The 19,555-nt window shown below is 40.1% G+C and overlaps 2 protein-coding genes across 2 annotated transcripts in view; one reads left to right on the top strand and one right to left on the bottom strand.

Annotated features, from left to right (window-relative positions):
* The window catches only part of LOC149374294 (uncharacterized), a 37,476-nt gene extending 31,642 nt beyond the window's left edge, over positions 1 to 5,834 (top strand). Inside the window, exon 4 of the mRNA XM_089594000.1 lies at positions 5,793 to 5,834. Coding sequence (XP_089450126.1) covers positions 5,793 to 5,834 — 42 coding nt within the window. The remainder of the gene's footprint in view (positions 1 to 5,792) is intronic.
* LOC106643577 (E3 SUMO-protein ligase ZBED1-like) lies at positions 1,336 to 3,668 on the bottom strand. The gene is made up of 6 exons (XM_089593831.1): positions 3,562 to 3,668; positions 3,155 to 3,471; positions 2,676 to 3,123; positions 2,188 to 2,597; positions 1,912 to 2,104; positions 1,336 to 1,838 (listed from the first exon to the last, which is right to left on the bottom strand). The coding sequence occupies exons 1-6, from the start codon at positions 3,575 to 3,577 to the stop codon at positions 1,336 to 1,338; spliced, it is 1,887 nt and encodes a 628-aa protein (XP_089449957.1). The 5' UTR covers positions 3,578 to 3,668.
* Positions 5,835 to 19,555: the final 13,721 nt, after the last annotated feature.

Genomic DNA, 19,555 nt, shown 5'->3' with positions numbered 1-19,555 from the left:
ATTATTAAACAAAGGCCAAAAATTGAAAAATTTTATGGTTTCTTGAACAAAAGTAATTTTGTTTCCGTTTTTTACTACTCGGAGAATTTGACGAAAGTCTCCACCTAAAATTATTATTTTATTTCCAAAAGGTTTATTACTACTAGATAAATCTTTTTAAGTCCTATCAACGATCTCTAACACTTTTTTCGGTATCATAGAAGCTTCATCCCAAATATTAACTTCTACATTACGTAATTTTTGTTTATTTGGCTCAAACTGGAAGAACGCACTTTCTATAGTGCTTAAGCCTGAAGAAAGTCTGATAGTTCTGTGAGTGGTCATTCCCTTTAGAAGCAGAATAGAAGCAATACCTGTCCAAGCCATTGTAAGAAAGTTCTCTGTAGAAGTAAAAGGAAGAATTTTTTTTCCGTTGCAATTTGGGAGTTTAATTTACTGGCACATTTTCGTTTAGACATTTTGTAACTTTTTAAAATGAATTTAACGAAGAAAAACATACAAATGGGCCGAAATTTTAGTTATAAAAAGTTGAAAGAAAAAAACCAATCAACTAACGATACTCTTAAAACAAAACCAATTTGTAATTCTGACAATATCGTAATTTTTTAATTTTTCACGATATTTGAAATCTTTCGATACGTTGTCGTTTTAAATATATAAAAATTAGGCATTAGTCAGGGAAAATGATAAATGATTGTTAAAAATTTATGTTGTTAATTATGATCAATGTACATTTATTACATATATCAATTTTAAGTAACAATTAATATAATTCGTGTTTTTTCCATACTTCGTAAATCTATATTTGCTATTACGGGTGTTGGTGCGCAGTAGGGATGGAAAAGCCACCGCAATAGTCGATTAATCGGAAAGTCGACTCAGTCGAAAACTTAAAATCGACTGTCAAGGAATAATCGACCCAAATGAACGATTAAAGTCGATTATAATCGACTTTCATGGACAATCCGTTAGGTACATCTAGATGCTGACGCCGAAACCAGTGGAGCGGCGGAGCGTCAAGGTAAGGTTAGCAGGGAATGTATATATATCTATAGAATTTACATAGCATCTGCGTATATACATCTATAGGTATATACATTCCCCTGCAGGTCACATACAAGCTCTATAGATATATACATTCCCCTGCTAACCTTACCTTGACGCTCCGCTGGTTCCGGCGTCAGCATCTAGATGTACCTTTAGGCCAAAAGAAATCATTTGAGTATTTTAAGAATATATGAGTGAAAAAGGTATTGGTAGGAAATGGTATACGCCAGGCAAAGAAATATTCATGTAATGTATTTATAAATCAATTTACAACAGTCAGGAAAGTAATTAAAAATAATGGAGCCCAAATTCAGAAAACCAGTCCTCTTCGTCTACAGACATCAAAAAAACCAACTCGTTTAAACGCCGGCCCAGCATGCGGCACCTAAGCTGGTGGCCGATCATTCCAGCGTGCGAGAACAATCTCTCGCATGGGGTAGAAGTGGCTAGGATGTTAAGAATGCGCCGTGCAACGGCGCACACGTTTGGAAAGGTCTCCTTGAGCCCTTCAAGGACCAGCATGACGTTGGGGTTGGCCTTGCGATTAACCACAGGCAGCGCGAGGTACTGCTTCAGCTCGGCTGGGATTCCCGTGATTGGTTCTCGGTTTGCGGCATTCCTTGCGGTGAAGTCCTTGGCTTTCTGATCGAAGGACGCCAGGAGATCGTCGCTGTCATCGTCTGGTTCAGCAACCTGCTCTGGATCGTCAAGGCCACCGAAGATTCGGTTGGTCTCCGCCTCGGTCTCGGCCTCACAGCGAACCGCGTTCATTCGCTCATTCATTAGTTTGGCTGAAAAGGGGAAAATTACTTTAGCTCCAAACTCCCAGAAATGTATTTTCAAGAATTATTAGCAGTTGCATACCAATGTAGCCCATTCCTTCAGCAATCGCAACATCTGAATTGAAGGGCACCCTCTTGAAGCGAGGGTCCAACAATGTCGCAGCTGCATAGAGCGAGGTTCTCTCAATATTGCCGAAAAACTTTTTGATGTCATCAAGGAGGGTCTGCTTTAGGTTGAAGCCTACTGGAGTGCTAGGTTGAAATTTTTGAATCCGCTGAAAAACACAAACAGTATTATATTAAAGATTGAAAAATGATTGAGCAATAATAACTGGCCAAATATTGGCATGTAACTTACCGATTGCATGCTATTGATCATAGGGATGATTTTGCTGATGGACACAGTTTTTGCACTACTGAGACTCTTAGTGGTTAGAGTCAAAGGTCTCAAGAGTGTCTGTGCATCAGTCAATGATGACAGCTCAGACACAGTGAGCATGTCGGGAGGCACACTTCTGCTTGACTTGTCTAGGCTCACCTTCATTAAAGTCCTGCCCACTGGATCAGATAGTTCAAGAAAACGCTCACACATTGCTTCCCCTGAGCTCCAACGAGTGCGACACTCATTGATTAACCGTTTAGCATCATTCTCAGTCTTATTTGTGCCCTCAATCTGGAGCTTTACAAGTTCACTAGTGGCAACCTCACTCTTTCTGAAGAAGGTAACAATCTTCTTTGTCTTACGGAGGACGGCACCCAGCATAGCACCTGACAAAATTCAAAACAAATAAAAATTAAGCTTACGTTCAGTAACCAACTGCATCACTTTGTAGGCTCTGGACTTACTGTTGTCTGGTGTGCCATCAGCTCCAGCTTGGCCACGGGCCTCAACATAGCCATCCTCTTCATCCTCATCATCAATGTCTGACTCATTCTCAGGGAGATCTGGTTCAACTGGAGCATCAACCTCAATCTCAGATGGACGAGGTTTAGAGCCGTGGAGTCCTAGAGCTTTGCTGCCGATGAGGTTGAGGATATGACCCATGCATGAAAAATGCTTGTTCACTCCATACACTTCCTTAGCTGCCCCTTTGATATTGGCTCCACCATCAGTAGTTATACCATCTACCTTATCCACTTCTATGCCCCACTCCTCATGGACACTTCTCATAATTTTGGCTAGATTAAAAATAGTCTTACGTTCTCGGAGGGGCCTGCAGCTGATTTCAAGAGTTATTTCCTTAGAGCCTGCAGGTATCAAACAGAAACAGTATAAATGAGATTCAAAACATGACTAAAGTTAATCATTAACAGGACTGCAAAACGCTACCACACTCACCTCTGTAAAAGTGAATCGTGAACCCAAGATAGCTTACAGTGGTATTCTTGTGCGTATAAATGTCAGTAGTAAGAGAATATGATTCTGCTTGTTTAAGCATGATCTTCACTTTTGACCGAAGGACTCTATACTTGACACCCAGTTTCTTGGTCGTTGTTGGCTCTGAGGGTACCTCATACCTGGAGTTCAATTTTTTGCAAAACACTCTAAAACCTCGCTTTTCAGGGGTTCTCAATGGCATGTTGTCATGAGCTATCATAAATAACAAAGCATCTGTAACTTCTGCATTCCTTGAGCCACCATCTACAACCAAAATTAAAAAAAAATATTTAGTATAAAGTTCTGACCAGAGAGCAAGAGGTAAGGATCATAAACAGGCTGAATATGACTCACCCGCGAACGAATTCATTTCTTTCCAAATTGCAGTGAGAGTTCCTGGGCGTGCAGCAGAAGCAGATGAGGCAACATGTGATGATTGCGTCGAAGTCGAAGCCGAGCTTGATTGCGAGCCACGGCGGGAGCAGGATGGAGATTGATACTCCTGCTGTAAAAACCAAATCGATGAGGATGTACACGAATACAACGGATAAATTAATCACGCGCCTGGCCTAACATCACATCATACGCAACTACGCTTAACGCTACGTAGAGGCAAGGTTTAGTTTGCCCAAGCACGGCGAGTCAGAAGTATAATTGTATGCAACTAACCTCAACCTCTGAAACCTCTCCAAGAAGGTCGTCGTCCTCGTCAACAGTCTCTTCCTCTACCTCAATCCTCTTCCGTTTTGATTTCCCACCCGATGGAATCTGCTTGGGCAATGTAACTTTGTGCACGCTTTCGACGTGGAGAAACATCATGCTTGTGCTTGTCTTGAACTGCAGCGTGAAATTAGTCCCCTTACTCTCGCACTCCTTGCACTTAACTTTCGAACCGTTTTCAATTTTAGAAAAAAAAGACCAAACTGCACTCCGTGGAGCCATCTCGGCGCTTTGACGATAAATAAACAATGAAAAAACTCTCACTCTCACGCAACTCTCGCTCCTCCACTCCAGTCGAAGCAGTCGGTCCTAATACTCGATTACTACGACTACTGCACTCAGCCGCAGTCGACTGCGGAAGTCGCTCGACTGCGGCGCTCATAATCGACTATAGTCGAAAGTCGATAGTCGACCTTTCCAACCCTAGTGCGCAGAGCGCGCAGGGGCAGATATAGTTATAAGAGTTTAGAACGAGGTTTTAGAAATATCTATTGACACATACAGGATAGACAGCTCATTTAAAAAAGGGGGCCACTAGAAAGAATAATAAAGCCCACCAAAAAAAAATCAAGAGGTCATCTCTTTTTTTATATAAACTTTACCACTTTTATTCGAAATCAGCAGCTTGTTCTTCATATTTTCTTAAAAGCAGCCCAGTTATCATTCCCCAGCGTAGAACATGTATTTCCGAGTATTTTCGAAAAATGCCGTAGTCTTCCGAATTCTGTCAAATATACTTTAACATATTTTGTTTGGTACTAACGATTAATTTTATAATTTTTTAAGACTTTATAAGATATCAATGCAAAAAGCTTATTTTTAAAAAATTAGACTTTTAACACAACCAGGGGGGGGTGGCGCGCAGGAGGGCGAAGCCCCACTAGCCCCACTATATATATATATAACAGTTAGTTTAATGCAAAATGAAAGAACAAGTATGTCAAGCGCAGTCTCAATATAATGCTCTAATTAAACAGGCTAGATGAGTTGGCCAACAAAATAAAACGTTATAGCAAACTGATATTATGGATCATGTTATTTCAGAATTCAACACACTATAATCTGTCATACTTTCAAGTTTTTACAAGTTCCATTTTCTACATCAATATGGCAACGTCCTTATAGTAATTTTTCCAATCCCAAGGCGTTTTTCGTTACGTTTGGAAGTTTAGGCGCCCTCGGTAGGAAAAATAGTGTTCGCCATATAAGCACCATCCAACCGAGCTACCGTACCGTTGAAAACTTCTCCTTTTTTTATTTTAACACTCATCTAGCCTGGCCTACTCAGCGCTTATCCATTTAGAATTTTCAAAATTTCAATGCTGTCAGCTGCTTGTTATGATATACCTTTACCTTTTATAATATACATGAGCAAATAAATAGAAACTTTGGGCTTGCTTCGCAAATCTCTTGGGCTCAATACTTGAAAAAATTTGCGATTAAGATAGTTCCTGTATACCAACAATAGTAGTGATGATAAGATACGCAAACTCACTTCAAAATCTAAAGCACAACTGTCAGATAAATTTTCCTACTCGGGCATATTTTTTTAACTTCAGATGTTTGCTGCAATCTCTTACAAAGAAACTTCTTGTAAATTTAAAAGTCAGCAAATTTAGGATCACTTTAACTTTCGTTGTTTCTTTAGCATGCGTTTTTAGTGTATTGTATTATTCAAAACCACTTTAATTTAGTTTATGTGAGTTTTATAACTTTGTTTAAATGTGAAACAATGTGTTTTTTTCATTGCATTACTTGTTTCTTATTTATTTGTATGTTCAAGTTCTACCTGTTTTATTTTATACTTGTTAAAATTGATGTTAATGACAATTGATACACTTGTAACTAATTTTAAGTTTGTTTAGCCTAAAATGCTCACATGGCTGGGACTTCCTCAAGGTGGATGATCCTGAATGTTTTCTGAGGGATTGTAAAAATGAGTCTCATTACTCTTGTAAATATTGTACAATTTTTAATAAATTTATTTTTTACATACAAGTCTTATTTTTATATTGAATTCATTTACATGAAGATGTTGTTGTAGCGATTTATCTATTGCAATGACACCGTTACATTTTTAATTAACAGTTTATAAATTTTTAACTGTGGGATATCAAATTAGTAAGTTGATGAATTTTTGTAAATACAATTGTTAAATATAGCTTACAATTGAATTTTTGAACAAGGCGTCTACTATACTTAAAAAACCTAGAACATCGGGAAGTGAAAAGGAATAAATTTTATTCTGCATGAACCTAGAAATATCATAGACCTGCAGTTTAAGTACTAGTCATTGAATTTTTAAAAAGATTTTTTAGCTTACTGTTTTAAAATTATTAACTAGGAGTAAACGGGGGTATTATTGCGGTTTTTTTTAGTGGTTACCTTTAAACGATTGTCTAAGAAATTAAGTGCGTCAAATCGTTGTGATTTTTTATTATTATTGATGTTGGACTCAAAAACTATTGAATTCCCCTTTTATAAATGTATAAACTCATGAATATCGATTTAAAAAGAGGTTTTAAAGTTCAGTTGCCAATGCTGGTATTATTGCGGGCCTGTATATATTATTTTGCACGTATTATTGTGGTCAATTTCAATGCTAAATCAACCGGATATCCGCAATAATACCATCATAGTGAAAGAGGTTATGTGTGCACCAGTTATTGAGGACGTGATTTTTTGTTATAAAAATGTAAAGTTTTTAAGGCTATTTGTGAACTGAAGTTCAATGAATTAGGTACTCTATAACTTGATTTAATAATTTCAAGTATTGACTATCCATAACTCATCAGTTCAATTAAAATATACACATTATTCAAGAGTGCAACCGCAATAATATCCTCGTTTACCCCTAGTAGAATAAAATTGTTTTTTTTTTTTAATTCCAGATAAATAAACCAAACTTTCTGTTTCTTAAATCTTACTAGTAATTGACAGAGTAAGTTATACGATTGATGGATTCATCGTAGAGATGCTCTAATTTAGTAGAGACTATAAAGGTGGCAAAGAATGTCTTATCGAAATCCAAAGAAAAAAATTGTTAGTAACACAACGTAGAACTAATAATTTTAATTAGTCCACGGATAAAATTTCATTTGATTTATTAGTTTACAAAATTAAATTACAAAGAAGTATTTTACAGTAAAACATTTTTTGCATGTGGATCTACAGTTCCTACAGAGATCCATCTACTTAATATGCTTGTATAACTGTCTAAAGGACTACAAGAGTCCACAGCCTGATTAACATGCGTTTTTGACCATGTACAGGTGCTTTTTATTTTATAAAGCAATTTAAATTTGGTTCTTGACATTCTTATATCCTCATAAAATTTCTTATTCATATCCAGCTCTGAATTAAAATAATCAGCACATTTACTATACGTTCTGAACTAACTATTGATATACCCATACGAGAAATATCTTACCACAAAATACTTTCTTATAAATAAATTATTTTAGGGACTGTTTAAAGGAACAAAACGAATAATAACAGCATACTAAGATAAAAATACCGATGTTGAAACGATTTTGGTAAAATTTTGTTTACAAATTCATATAAAATCGCATCTAGGAAATAACATGAACATTCAAATTTTTATTTATATATTTTGTTCTCTATTTCTCACACATTTTTTAATTTATTTTATCTTAACAAGAAATGATTTTAAATTAATAGCAAATTACCTCGTAATGTTGTACCTAACGCGAAACACCATTGTGAATGCATGTCCCGATAGTGGTACGTGATGTCCCAATAGTAAAACGTCCATATTATTTCAATATATGTTTCACCAACAGGACATCTGAAGTTTGAGGTTATGAAACAGTCATTTTTTTGTTGATATAATAAAACACCACTTTTAACATCTGGAATGAATTTTTTTATAAACACTTGAGAAATACAATAAAAGAATTACCAAGTCGCAAAATTTAATAATTTTTGACCAATCGTACAAAACGCCGATTTGATTATAACATTTTTTTGGAGCACCATATTTAAATCTATATCTTTTTAAAATACGTTAAAATGATGGAATTTTCGAAAAATTTGTTGCATTTCTTTATATGCAAAATTGACGAAGTTATAGGTATTTATTTAAGTATAGAATTCGCTTATTGTTAAAGAACTGATTTAAATTTTTAAAATACATTTTTTTTTTTTCTTTATAAAATTAAAGTTCTTAGTGTTCTTTACAATGTACCGTTGAAATTTTTGGTCTAACTTTACTTAAACGCCTAGTTCGGGCAAATCAGTTTTTGAATTAACAATTCCATTCTGACATCATTTTTTTTAAATAAACAAAATACTTGTGCATGGTTAAAGATACTCATAATAGGCACTTAATCCTAAATTTTTAATTATTTTTATGAATCAATAAAACAAATGTAAATTCATTAAAATTGATTTTAATAACAAGAAATTTCTCGGTTTTTTTGCAACCTAAAACTGCAAAAAACAAATTTTTCACGAACATATTTGCTTTTGTACTTTTTTCAATCAGACCAATAGAAAATCAGTTACAAGCCAAAATGTTTTTACAATTTGTTCAATAACAATTAAAGCTGGCAGCTTGGTTGGACCAAACTATTTTTCCCAATAATTAGACTATATAATATTTAAGTGATGACAAGGATTATCTCGCCAACGACGAAAATTTCCTTATTATATGCTTCAACTAAGTAAACGTATGCCAGAATATGTATGAGCGTGTAAAATTATCTTTAAAAATTTAAATGCTATATAAAAAATAAAAGATTGTTGAAGATTTACAAAATAAATTTTAAGATAACGTGAAATGTATCATAAAATTTGAAAACTTACCACAAGTTGGTAAGTATTGATTACATTGGTTTCATAGTAGGAAGAGATACGAGATGGCAGCAGCATGTATAAAATTATGGGTTAGTGCAGGTTCCAGGCGATGGCAGACCCACGGCTGCCAGCGGTTCAAGGTCGGGAAGGAGAGACTGATTGAGTAGGCCTGTGTAAGAGTAAGAAGAGTCTTTATTAGAGGTGCCTACAAACAAACGCTCAAGAGCCTGGTCAGGCTAGCACTGCTCGAATGCGCGTGTCGAGAGAGCAACGAGGCAAGTGTGGAGACGCGGGCGGCAGGAGGGGAATTTCCCCCACTCCTGCATACATACAGCCGAGGAGCCCCACATACTCCCCCCCGAGCAAACGCAGTAAAAACATTTAGAGGGTGCATGGCAATATGCAGCACATAGAATAACAAATATTAATTTTTTAAAATTAGAGGAACGCCGGTACAAATTTTCTTGACAAAATTGTAGGTACGCAGGTACGAAGTTCTCTTAAAAATAGGTACGCAGGTACAGAGTTTTCTTAAAAGTTAGGTACGCAGGTACAAGGTTTACTTAAAAAATTATAGGTACGCCGGTACAAAATTACTTTGTTGTACGCAAGATCAATCTAGTAAGTTGCATTTTTTGGTGATTAATGATAACGTGATAAGGCTTTATTCTCTTCAAGACTAGATCACAATCAAGTTTTACTTAAATCTAAGGTGGATACAATTGTCCGTTTCATGCAATGTTATATAAAACAAAATTAAGTAACGCAAAAGTGATTCGAGTGTCAGGCATTAAGATCAAATCTCACATTGTCAGAAGCTTTCTTATTTTTATTACATTGGTAAGTCTTAAGAATAGGTATAGGCTTTTTGGGCTGTAGGGGTGGAATTGATAGGTCGAGTAGAGGAATTCCGAGGTTCTCAGGAATGAAGTAGGCTGGTTTTAGCAGTTCAGTCGAGATCACTTTGGGCACTCCTTTGATGTCGATTTTGAAATCCCGATCAGAGACACGCTCAAGAATCTTGTAAGGCCCCGTGTAAGGTCTTTCGAGAGATTTTACAGCTGGAGAGCGCCGAAAGACGTGAGTGCAAGAACTGAGGTTCTTGAACACGAAAGGGCGAGACCCGTGATGATGTTCGACGGGAACAGGTTTCAGCTGTCGCATGTGCTCGCGGTAATCCTCGATGAAGATTTGAGGATTGGCTTGGAAGTCGTCAGAAATGAAAAATTCTCCAGGAATGCGAAGAGAGGTTCCGTAAAGAAATTCAGCAGGAGAGGCTCCTGTGTCACTCCGCACCGATGTTCGAAGGCCCAAAAGGACCGTGGGGAGGATTTTTACCCAGTCAGGCTCGTTATGACACATAATTGCTGCCTTAAGGCTGCGGTGCCAGCGCTCCACCAGGCCGTTTGCGGCAGGGTGGTAGGCTGCTGTTCTCTTTCTCTGACAACCGATGAAGGACAGGTAGGCGTTGAAAATCTGGGATTCGAATTGGGCTCCCTGATCAGTAGTAAGGAATCTTGGGGCTCCGAACCGAGAGACCCAGTGTTCTTGAAAAGCCCGTAGGACCGTGGAAGCCTCCATGTTTTTGAGAGGTACAGCCTCAGCCCAACGCGAAAACCGGTCGATCATGGTCAGAAGGTACGAGAAGCCGTCGCAGGTTTTGAGAGGACCAACGAGATCGATGTGGACATGTCGAAATCTGTCATCCGGGGCCACGAACTGTAGGGGTTCGTTTTTGATATGACGAGAGATTTTTGACTGTTGACAGTCAGGACAGGCCTGGCACCAGGCTTTGATATGGCGGTGCATCATGGGCCAGACATATCTTTGCCTTAATAGCTGGTCAGTGACCTTGGGACCAGGGTGCGCAGGTGCGTGAAAGAGGTCGAAAACACGTTTTCGAAGTGTTTTGGGCACGTAGGGGCGGATAATGTTGCCGGTCAGGTCGCAGTGAAGGCGACTGTGGTTGTGACCTAGCTCGATGCTCTTGAGGTTAAGCGAGTGATCGGAGGATTCGAGAAGCTCCTTGAGCTCTGGATCATGCTGCTGATGCTGTATGAGTTCGGGCATTTCGATATCGAGAGGTAGCCGAATCATATCAACGCGCGAGAGAGCATCCGCGGCGACATTATCAGTCCCAGGGAGGTGTTCAAAAGATGTTGTAAATTGCGATATAAAGCAGAGTTGACGCCGTTGACGCGGCGAGGCTTTGTCGAGTTTCTGAGTGAACGCGTAGATCAAGGGTTTATGGTCAGTGACCACCTTGAAACTACGACCTTCAAGGAAGTATTTGAAGTGCTTGATAGACTCGTAAACAGCAGTGAGCTCCCGGTCATAAGCGCTGTAATTGCGCTGAGACGCGGAGAACTTCTGCGAGTAGAAAGCGTGAGGCCTCCAGACATCACCAATGAGCTGCTCGAGGGCCGCGCCCATAGCAAAATCCGAGGCATCAGTGACTAGACGAGTGGGAGCATCCGGAGAAGGATGAATGAGATGACACGCATTGACTAGGTCGTTCTTAGTCTGGTCGAAAGCTTGAATGGCTTCTGAGGACCAGTCGATGACTCTGGTGTCATTTTTCTTCGAGTCATTAGTGTATCAAACTTTCTGTTTCTTAAATCTTACTAGTAATTGACAGAGTAAGTTATACGATTGATGGATTCATCGTAGAGATGCTCTAATTTAGTAGAGACTATAAAGGTGGCAAAGAATGTCTTATCGAAATCCAAAGAAAAAAATTGTTAGTAACACAACGTAGAACTAATAATTTTAATTAGTCCACGGATAAAATTTCATTTGATTTATTAGTTTACAAAATTAAATTACAAAGAAGTATTTTACAGTAAAACATTTTTTGCATGTGGATCTACAGTTCCTACAGAGATCCATCTACTTAATATGCTTGTATAACTGTCTAAAGGACTACAAGAGTCCACAGCCTGATTAACATGCGTTTTTGACCATGTACAGGTGCTTTTTATTTTATAAAGCAATTTAAATTTGGTTCTTGACATTCTTATATCCTCATAAAATTTCTTATTCATATCCAGCTCTGAATTAAAATAATCAGCACATTTACTATACGTTCTGAACTAACTATTGATATACCCATACGAGAAATATCTTACCACAAAATACTTTCTTATAAATAAATTATTTTAGGGACTGTTTAAAGGAACAAAACGAATAATAACAGCATACTAAGATAAAAATACCGATGTTGAAACGATTTTGGTAAAATTTTGTTTACAAATTCATATAAAATCGCATCTAGGAAATAACATGAACATTCAAATTTTTATTTATATATTTTGTTCTCTATTTCTCACACATTTTTTAATTTATTTTATCTTAACAAGAAATGATTTTAAATTAATAGCAAATTACCTCGTAATGTTGTACCTAACGCGAAACACCATTGTGAATGCATGTCCCGATAGTGGTACGTGATGTCCCAATAGTAAAACGTCCATATTATTTCAATATATGTTTCACCAACAGGACATCTGAAGTTTGAGGTTATGAAACAGTCATTTTTTTGTTGATATAATAAAACACCACTTTTAACATCTGGAATGAATTTTTTTATAAACACTTGAGAAATACAATAAAAGAATTACCAAGTCGCAAAATTTAATAATTTTTGACCAATCGTACAAAACGCCGATTTGATTATAACATTTTTTTGGAGCACCATATTTAAATCTATATCTTTTTAAAATACGTTAAAATGATGGAATTTTCGAAAAATTTGTTGCATTTCTTTATATGCAAAATTGACGAAGTTATAGGTATTTATTTAAGTATAGAATTCGCTTATTGTTAAAGAACTGATTTAAATTTTTAAAATACATTTTTTTTTTTTCTTTATAAAATTAAAGTTCTTAGTGTTCTTTACAATGTACCGTTGAAATTTTTGGTCTAACTTTACTTAAACGCCTAGTTCGGGCAAATCAGTTTTTGAATTAACAATTCCATTCTGACATCATTTTTTTTAAATAAACAAAATACTTGTGCATGGTTAAAGATACTCATAATAGGCACTTAATCCTAAATTTTTAATTATTTTTATGAATCAATAAAACAAATGTAAATTCATTAAAATTGATTTTAATAACAAGAAATTTCTCGGTTTTTTTGCAACCTAAAACTGCAAAAAACAAATTTTTCACGAACATATTTGCTTTTGTACTTTTTTCAATCAGACCAATAGAAAATCAGTTACAAGCCAAAATGTTTTTACAATTTGTTCAATAACAATTAAAGCTGGCAGCTTGGTTGGACCAAACTATTTTTCCCAATAATTAGACTATATAATATTTAAGTGATGACAAGGATTATCTCGCCAACGACGAAAATTTCCTTATTATATGCTTCAACTAAGTAAACGTATGCCAGAATATGTATGAGCGTGTAAAATTATCTTTAAAAATTTAAATGCTATATAAAAAATAAAAGATTGTTGAAGATTTACAAAATAAATTTTAAGATAACGTGAAATGTATCATAAAATTTGAAAACTTACCACAAGTTGGTAAGTATTGATTACATTGGTTTCATAGTAGGAAGAGATACGAGATGGCAGCAGCATGTATAAAATTATGGGTTAGTGCAGGTTCCAGGCGATGGCAGACCCACGGCTGCCAGCGGTTCAAGGTCGGGAAGGAGAGACTGATTGAGTAGGCCTGTGTAAGAGTAAGAAGAGTCTTTATTAGAGGTGCCTACAAACAAACGCTCAAGAGCCTGGTCAGGCTAGCACTGCTCGAATGCGCGTGTCGAGAGAGCAACGAGGCAAGTGTGGAGACGCGGGCGGCAGGAGGGGAATTTCCCCCACTCCTGCATACATACAGCCGAGGAGCCCCACATACTCCCCCCCGAGCAAACGCAGTAAAAACATTTAGAGGGTGCATGGCAATATGCAGCACATAGAATAACAAATATTAATTTTTTAAAATTAGAGGAACGCCGGTACAAATTTTCTTGACAAAATTGTAGGTACGCAGGTACGAAGTTCTCTTAAAAATAGGTACGCAGGTACAGAGTTTTCTTAAAAGTTAGGTACGCAGGTACAAGGTTTACTTAAAAAATTATAGGTACGCCGGTACAAAATTACTTTGTTGTACGCAAGATCAATCTAGTAAGTTGCATTTTTTGGTGATTAATGATAACGTGATAAGGCTTTATTCTCTTCAAGACTAGATCACAATCAAGTTTTACTTAAATCTAAGGTGGATACAATTGTCCGTTTCATGCAATGTTATATAAAACAAAATTAAGTAACGCAAAAGTGATTCGAGTGTCAGGCATTAAGATCAAATCTCACATTGTCAGAAGCTTTCTTATTTTTATTACATTGGTAAGTCTTAAGAATAGGTATAGGCTTTTTGGGCTGTAGGGGTGGAATTGATAGGTCGAGTAGAGGAATTCCGAGGTTCTCAGGAATGAAGTAGGCTGGTTTTAGCAGTTCAGTCGAGATCACTTTGGGCACTCCTTTGATGTCGATTTTGAAATCCCGATCAGAGACACGCTCAAGAATCTTGTAAGGCCCCGTGTAAGGTCTTTCGAGAGATTTTACAGCTGGAGAGCGCCGAAAGACGTGAGTGCAAGAACTGAGGTTCTTGAACACGAAAGGGCGAGACCCGTGATGATGTTCGACGGGAACAGGTTTCAGCTGTCGCATGTGCTCGCGGTAATCCTCGATGAAGATTTGAGGATTGGCTTGGAAGTCGTCAGAAATGAAAAATTCTCCAGGAATGCGAAGAGAGGTTCCGTAAAGAAATTCAGCAGGAGAGGCTCCTGTGTCACTCCGCACCGATGTTCGAAGGCCCAAAAGGACCGTGGGGAGGATTTTTACCCAGTCAGGCTCGTTATGACACATAATTGCTGCCTTAAGGCTGCGGTGCCAGCGCTCCACCAGGCCGTTTGCGGCAGGGTGGTAGGCTGCTGTTCTCTTTCTCTGACAACCGATGAAGGACAGGTAGGCGTTGAAAATCTGGGATTCGAATTGGGCTCCCTGATCAGTAGTAAGGAATCTTGGGGCTCCGAACCGAGAGACCCAGTGTTCTTGAAAAGCCCGTAGGACCGTGGAAGCCTCCATGTTTTTGAGAGGTACAGCCTCAGCCCAACGCGAAAACCGGTCGATCATGGTCAGAAGGTACGAGAAGCCGTCGCAGGTTTTGAGAGGACCAACGAGATCGATGTGGACATGTCGAAATCTGTCATCCGGGGCCACGAACTGTAGGGGTTCGTTTTTGATATGACGAGAGATTTTTGACTGTTGACAGTCAGGACAGGCCTGGCACCAGGCTTTGATATGGCGGTGCATCATGGGCCAGACATATCTTTGCCTTAATAGCTGGTCAGTGACCTTGGGACCAGGGTGCGCAGGTGCGTGAAAGAGGTCGAAAACACGTTTTCGAAGTGTTTTGGGCACGTAGGGGCGGATAATGTTGCCGGTCAGGTCGCAGTGAAGGCGACTGTGGTTGTGACCTAGCTCGATGCTCTTGAGGTTAAGCGAGTGATCGGAGGATTCGAGAAGCTCCTTGAGCTCTGGATCATGCTGCTGATGCTGTATGAGTTCGGGCATTTCGATATCGAGAGGTAGCCGAATCATATCAACGCGCGAGAGAGCATCCGCGGCGACATTATCAGTCCCAGGGAGGTGTTCAAAAGATGTTGTAAATTGCGATATAAAGCAGAGTTGACGCCGTTGACGCGGCGAGGCTTTGTCGAGTTTCTGAGTGAACGCGTAGATCAAGGGTTTATGGTCAGTGACCACCTTGAAACTACGACCTTCAAGGAAGTATTTGAAGTGCTTGATAGACTCGTAAACAGCAGTGAGCTCCCGGTCATAAGCGCTGTAATTGCGCTGAGACGCGGAGAACTTCTGCGAGTAGAAAGCGTGAGGCCTCCAGACATCACCAATGAGCTGCTCGAGGGCCGCGCCCATAGCAAAATCCGAGGCATCAGTGACTAGACGAGTGGGAGCATCCGGAGAAGGATGAATGAGATGACACGCATTGACTAGGTCGTTCTTAGTCTGGTCGAAAGCTTGAATGGCTTCTGAGGACCAGTCGATGACTCTGGTGTCATTTTTCTTCGAGTCATTAGTGTAGGTGTAAAGAGGAGCTTGAACAGAGGCTGCGTTAGGCAGGCTGCGGCGGTAAAAATTGACCAGACCCAAGAATCTGCGGAGCTGGACAACTGTATTAGGCCGGGGGTAGTCAATGATCGTCTGAACCTTCTCAAGAGAAGGTTTCGAACCATTCTGGTCGATGAGCTGACCGAGGAAGACTATCTCTGATTTGCCAAACTCACACTTAGAGAGGTTTAGCCGTAAGCCAAATTGTTTGAGTCGCTCGAGGATGACACGAATGTGTTTCTCATGCTCTGCAGGAGAGGACGAGAAAACGAGTATGTCATCTAGATAAGCGAAAGCGAAATCTAGGTCACCCAGGGCTCGGTTAATGTATCTCTGAAAGGATTGAGAGGCATTCCGAAGACCGAAGGGCATGAAGACGTACTCGTACAACCCAAAGGGCGTCGTGACGGCGGTCTTCAAGACGTCAGTGGGGGCCACCGGGATTTGGTAATAAGCCCTGTACAAGTCCAACTTGGAGAAGATTTTCTTACCCTGAAGCAGCATAGAGTAGTCGTGCAGGTAAGGAATAGGGTATTTGTCAGGGACTGTGCAGGAGTTTAAGCGGCGGTAGTCGCCACAGATCCGCCATGACCCATCCTTTTTCTTGACCATGTGGATGGGACTGGCCCAGGGACTCTTCGAGGCTCTGCAAGTGCCCTGTTTGACAAGTTTTTCGAATTCGTCTCGAGCGATCTTAAATTTCTCTGGATCGAGACGCCTAGTTCGTTCCGTAACTGGTGGACCGTTAGTTTCGATATAGTGAAAAACATCCTTCGCCGTCAGAGGAACAGCAGGCTTTTCACCAGTGACTTCAGGAAAGTCCGCCAAAATTTTGGAGAAGTCAGACTCAGCGCTTAAGACGCTGATTTTGGGAGAATTGGAAAGTCTAAGACTCCCGACAGAAAAGGTGTTTGAGTAGGGGTCGATGAGCCTACGTTTTTGCAGGTCAACCAGAAGACCAAAAAAGTGCAAGAAATCAGCCCCCAAAATAGGGCTGGCAACGTCTGCACGATGGAATCTCCAGGGAAATCGACGTTTGAGGCGGAGATCTAAAAGAAGATTCTCTGGGCCGTAAGTTTTAATAATGGAGTCATTCGCTGAATAAAGCTTGAAGTTAGTAGGCTTTGAGTTACTGTCGAGTTTAGGGAGCAAGGAAATCTCAGCTCCAGAGTCAACGAGGAAACTAAGTCCCGAAATAACATCGCGAATGTGGAGGCGTTTAGTCTCGGAAGCATCTCCGCTCGCGGCCTCCAGGCGAGGAAGAGGATTTAGTTTTCCGAGGGGGTGGAGCGCCAGGAGCAATCGCCACGGCAGCGAAAGGCTTTACTGCCAAACTTGGCATGAAGATAGCAAAGTCTATCGCCCTGGGCCCCACCGCCGTCCTTGTCGCAGTTGCGGTTCTGCGACTTGGACCGTCCACGTCGGTTCGATTGACTCCTGGGACGCTTGTCCTTTTTCTTCCAAGTGTCAACCTTGGCCGAGATACGGGCGATCTCAGTCTTGAGCTCATTAAAGCAGGTTAGGATGGGATCAGAACCGACCGAGCTGACTTGAGGGGAATCTGCAGTCATAGATGCCATATATTTATCGGCTGCTTCCGCCAGTTGAGTCAGGTCGGTAATAGCAGAGATTGAGAGAGCGGCGCGACAGTTAGCAGACAACTGTTCCAAGAAGATGGTCTTGAGGACGTCCTCCCCACAGCCCGCGCCGAGGGAGCGCATGCGACTCAATACTAGCGAGGGCTTACCCTCCAAGGAGAACTGGCTGCGCAAAAGCTGGCGGAGGCGATCAGCCGCCGAGCCACTGAAGGTGGATAGCAAGCGGGCCTTGACCTGTTCGTACAGGTCACTGGGTCGCGGGTTTGCATCTAGGAGGTCGATCACTAAATTCATAGCGTCCGCGTCGAGTTTCTCCGCTATATAGTCTGCTTTGGTTGCGGAAACAGTTATTCCAGCGTTACGTAGGGTTATTTCGCACTGAGAAAACCAGACTCTGGGATCACTGCGTAGGAAGTTGGGGATCTTGGGAGCCCTATAAGCCGACACCTGAGGAGTGCGAGCGTTGGCTAGAGAGTTAGTAAGCTGCTCGTTCTGTTGAGTGGCCAGAGCCAAAGCGGCGGTAAGCTCCTGCAACCGCTCCTCAGTTGCCATCGCAGAGGTTCAAAAAATTCACTGGTCCGAAAAAAAATTTATTGATTTTTCTTACAAAATACGCAAAGCTGATAACCAGTAAAAAAGAATTTTTGAGATCCACTAACCAGCAAATATTGACGATCAATGAATTTTTTGAATGTTAATAATAACGTATAAATAATTAAAATTAATAATAATAAGTCTCTTAGTTGTTAACACGCAGTGACAAAAAACGCCAAGTTGCAAAAAAAAAAAGATTTTTGATAAAACGAAGAAATAGATTCTAATAAAAAGTTCACAGTTAACGCTAAGAGTAGTAACGCGCACAAAGGTAAACAAGCGTTTCTGCGAATTACACTGCTTACGCGGTATGGCTTGTCAACAGAGGTTAGGCACCGGTAGTAACTGAGGCACAAAGGCTTTATTCATACTGGTCTTACGCGACCTTCAATAAATACCTCGATGATGCGACGACCTGGAGCGAGTGTGCCGACGACGATGATGATGAAGATGATGCGAAGCCGGTGCGCTCGATGAAGGCGGCGACGGCGCGTGCAGGTGTAGCGCGCAAAGTGTCGATGCAGAAAATGGCGGCGGCGCGCTGACACGTGCGCGGATTACGGGCGAGCAGAAACGCTCGCGAAGGGCAGTGCAGGTACGCTGAACAGGTGCACGCGGAGGCGGCCGTTAAGCCAAAAGGCACGACGACGACGCTGAGGCAGGAGGCGGCGCGCTGACAGGGCACGCTGACAAGGCGCTGTAAGCCGGGACAAAGGCAAGGCGGCGTCGTTGACTCGGCTCGGAAGACTGCGTACTCTCCTCCCGAAGTAGTCGGGGTCACCAATATGGGTTAGTGCAGGTTCCAGGCGATGGCAGACCCACGGCTGCCAGCGGTTCAAGGTCGGGAAGGAGAGACTGATTGAGTAGGCCTGTGTAAGAGTAAGAAGAGTCTTTATTAGAGGTGCCTACAAACAAACGCTCAAGAGCCTGGTCAGGCTAGCACTGCTCGAATGCGCGTGTCGAGAGAGCAACGAGGCAAGTGTGGAGACGCGGGCGGCAGGAGGGGAATTTCCCCCACTCCTGCATACATACAGCCGAGGAGCCCCACAAAATTAAGGATGAGGATAATGGCTTATGTATATTCAATACCACGCCAATAAACGAAATTTAAAAAAAGGATGAGGATAAAAATTGGTAAGACAGTATACTTATGTTATATTCTGTTGATGTTGTAAATCAAGTGAACCAGTTTGTGATTCCGCATTTACTTTGTACACGTAGTCAATACATCTCTAAAATAAGTAATTTAACCCTTTATCATAAACTAATATTTTACTTGTAAAAAATTATCAATTTCACTTACCAAACGAAATAAAAATTGTAGTAATATTATATTATAGAAAACTTAAAAAAAGCAGTTGATTTCAAAAGTGGTCTAGACACTCTATTTGTACTCCAAATTTTTGTGTCAATGAAAAAACTATTAGAAAAATGTTATCATCCTAAACTTAGATTCTAACTATGATTTCATCAAGTT

Source organism: Copidosoma floridanum, unplaced genomic scaffold (genome assembly GCF_036245765.1).
Source record: "Copidosoma floridanum isolate Cflo_tuat_1 unplaced genomic scaffold, Cflo_Japanese_pri ptg000020l, whole genome shotgun sequence".
NCBI classification, from domain to species: domain Eukaryota; kingdom Metazoa; phylum Arthropoda; class Insecta; order Hymenoptera; family Encyrtidae; genus Copidosoma; species Copidosoma floridanum.
This window is presented reverse-complemented; position numbering and strand designations above follow the sequence as displayed.

Coding starts and splice junctions, on each gene's coding strand:
- LOC106643577 (XM_089593831.1), bottom strand. Junction 2,598..2,675: donor TGATGGCACACCAGACAACA/GTAAGTCCAGAG, acceptor GAATTTTGTCAG/GTGCTATGCTGGGTGCCGTC. Junction 1,839..1,911: donor TGAAGGAATGGGCTACATTG/GTATGCAACTGC, acceptor TCCCCTTTTCAG/CCAAACTAATGAATGAGCGA.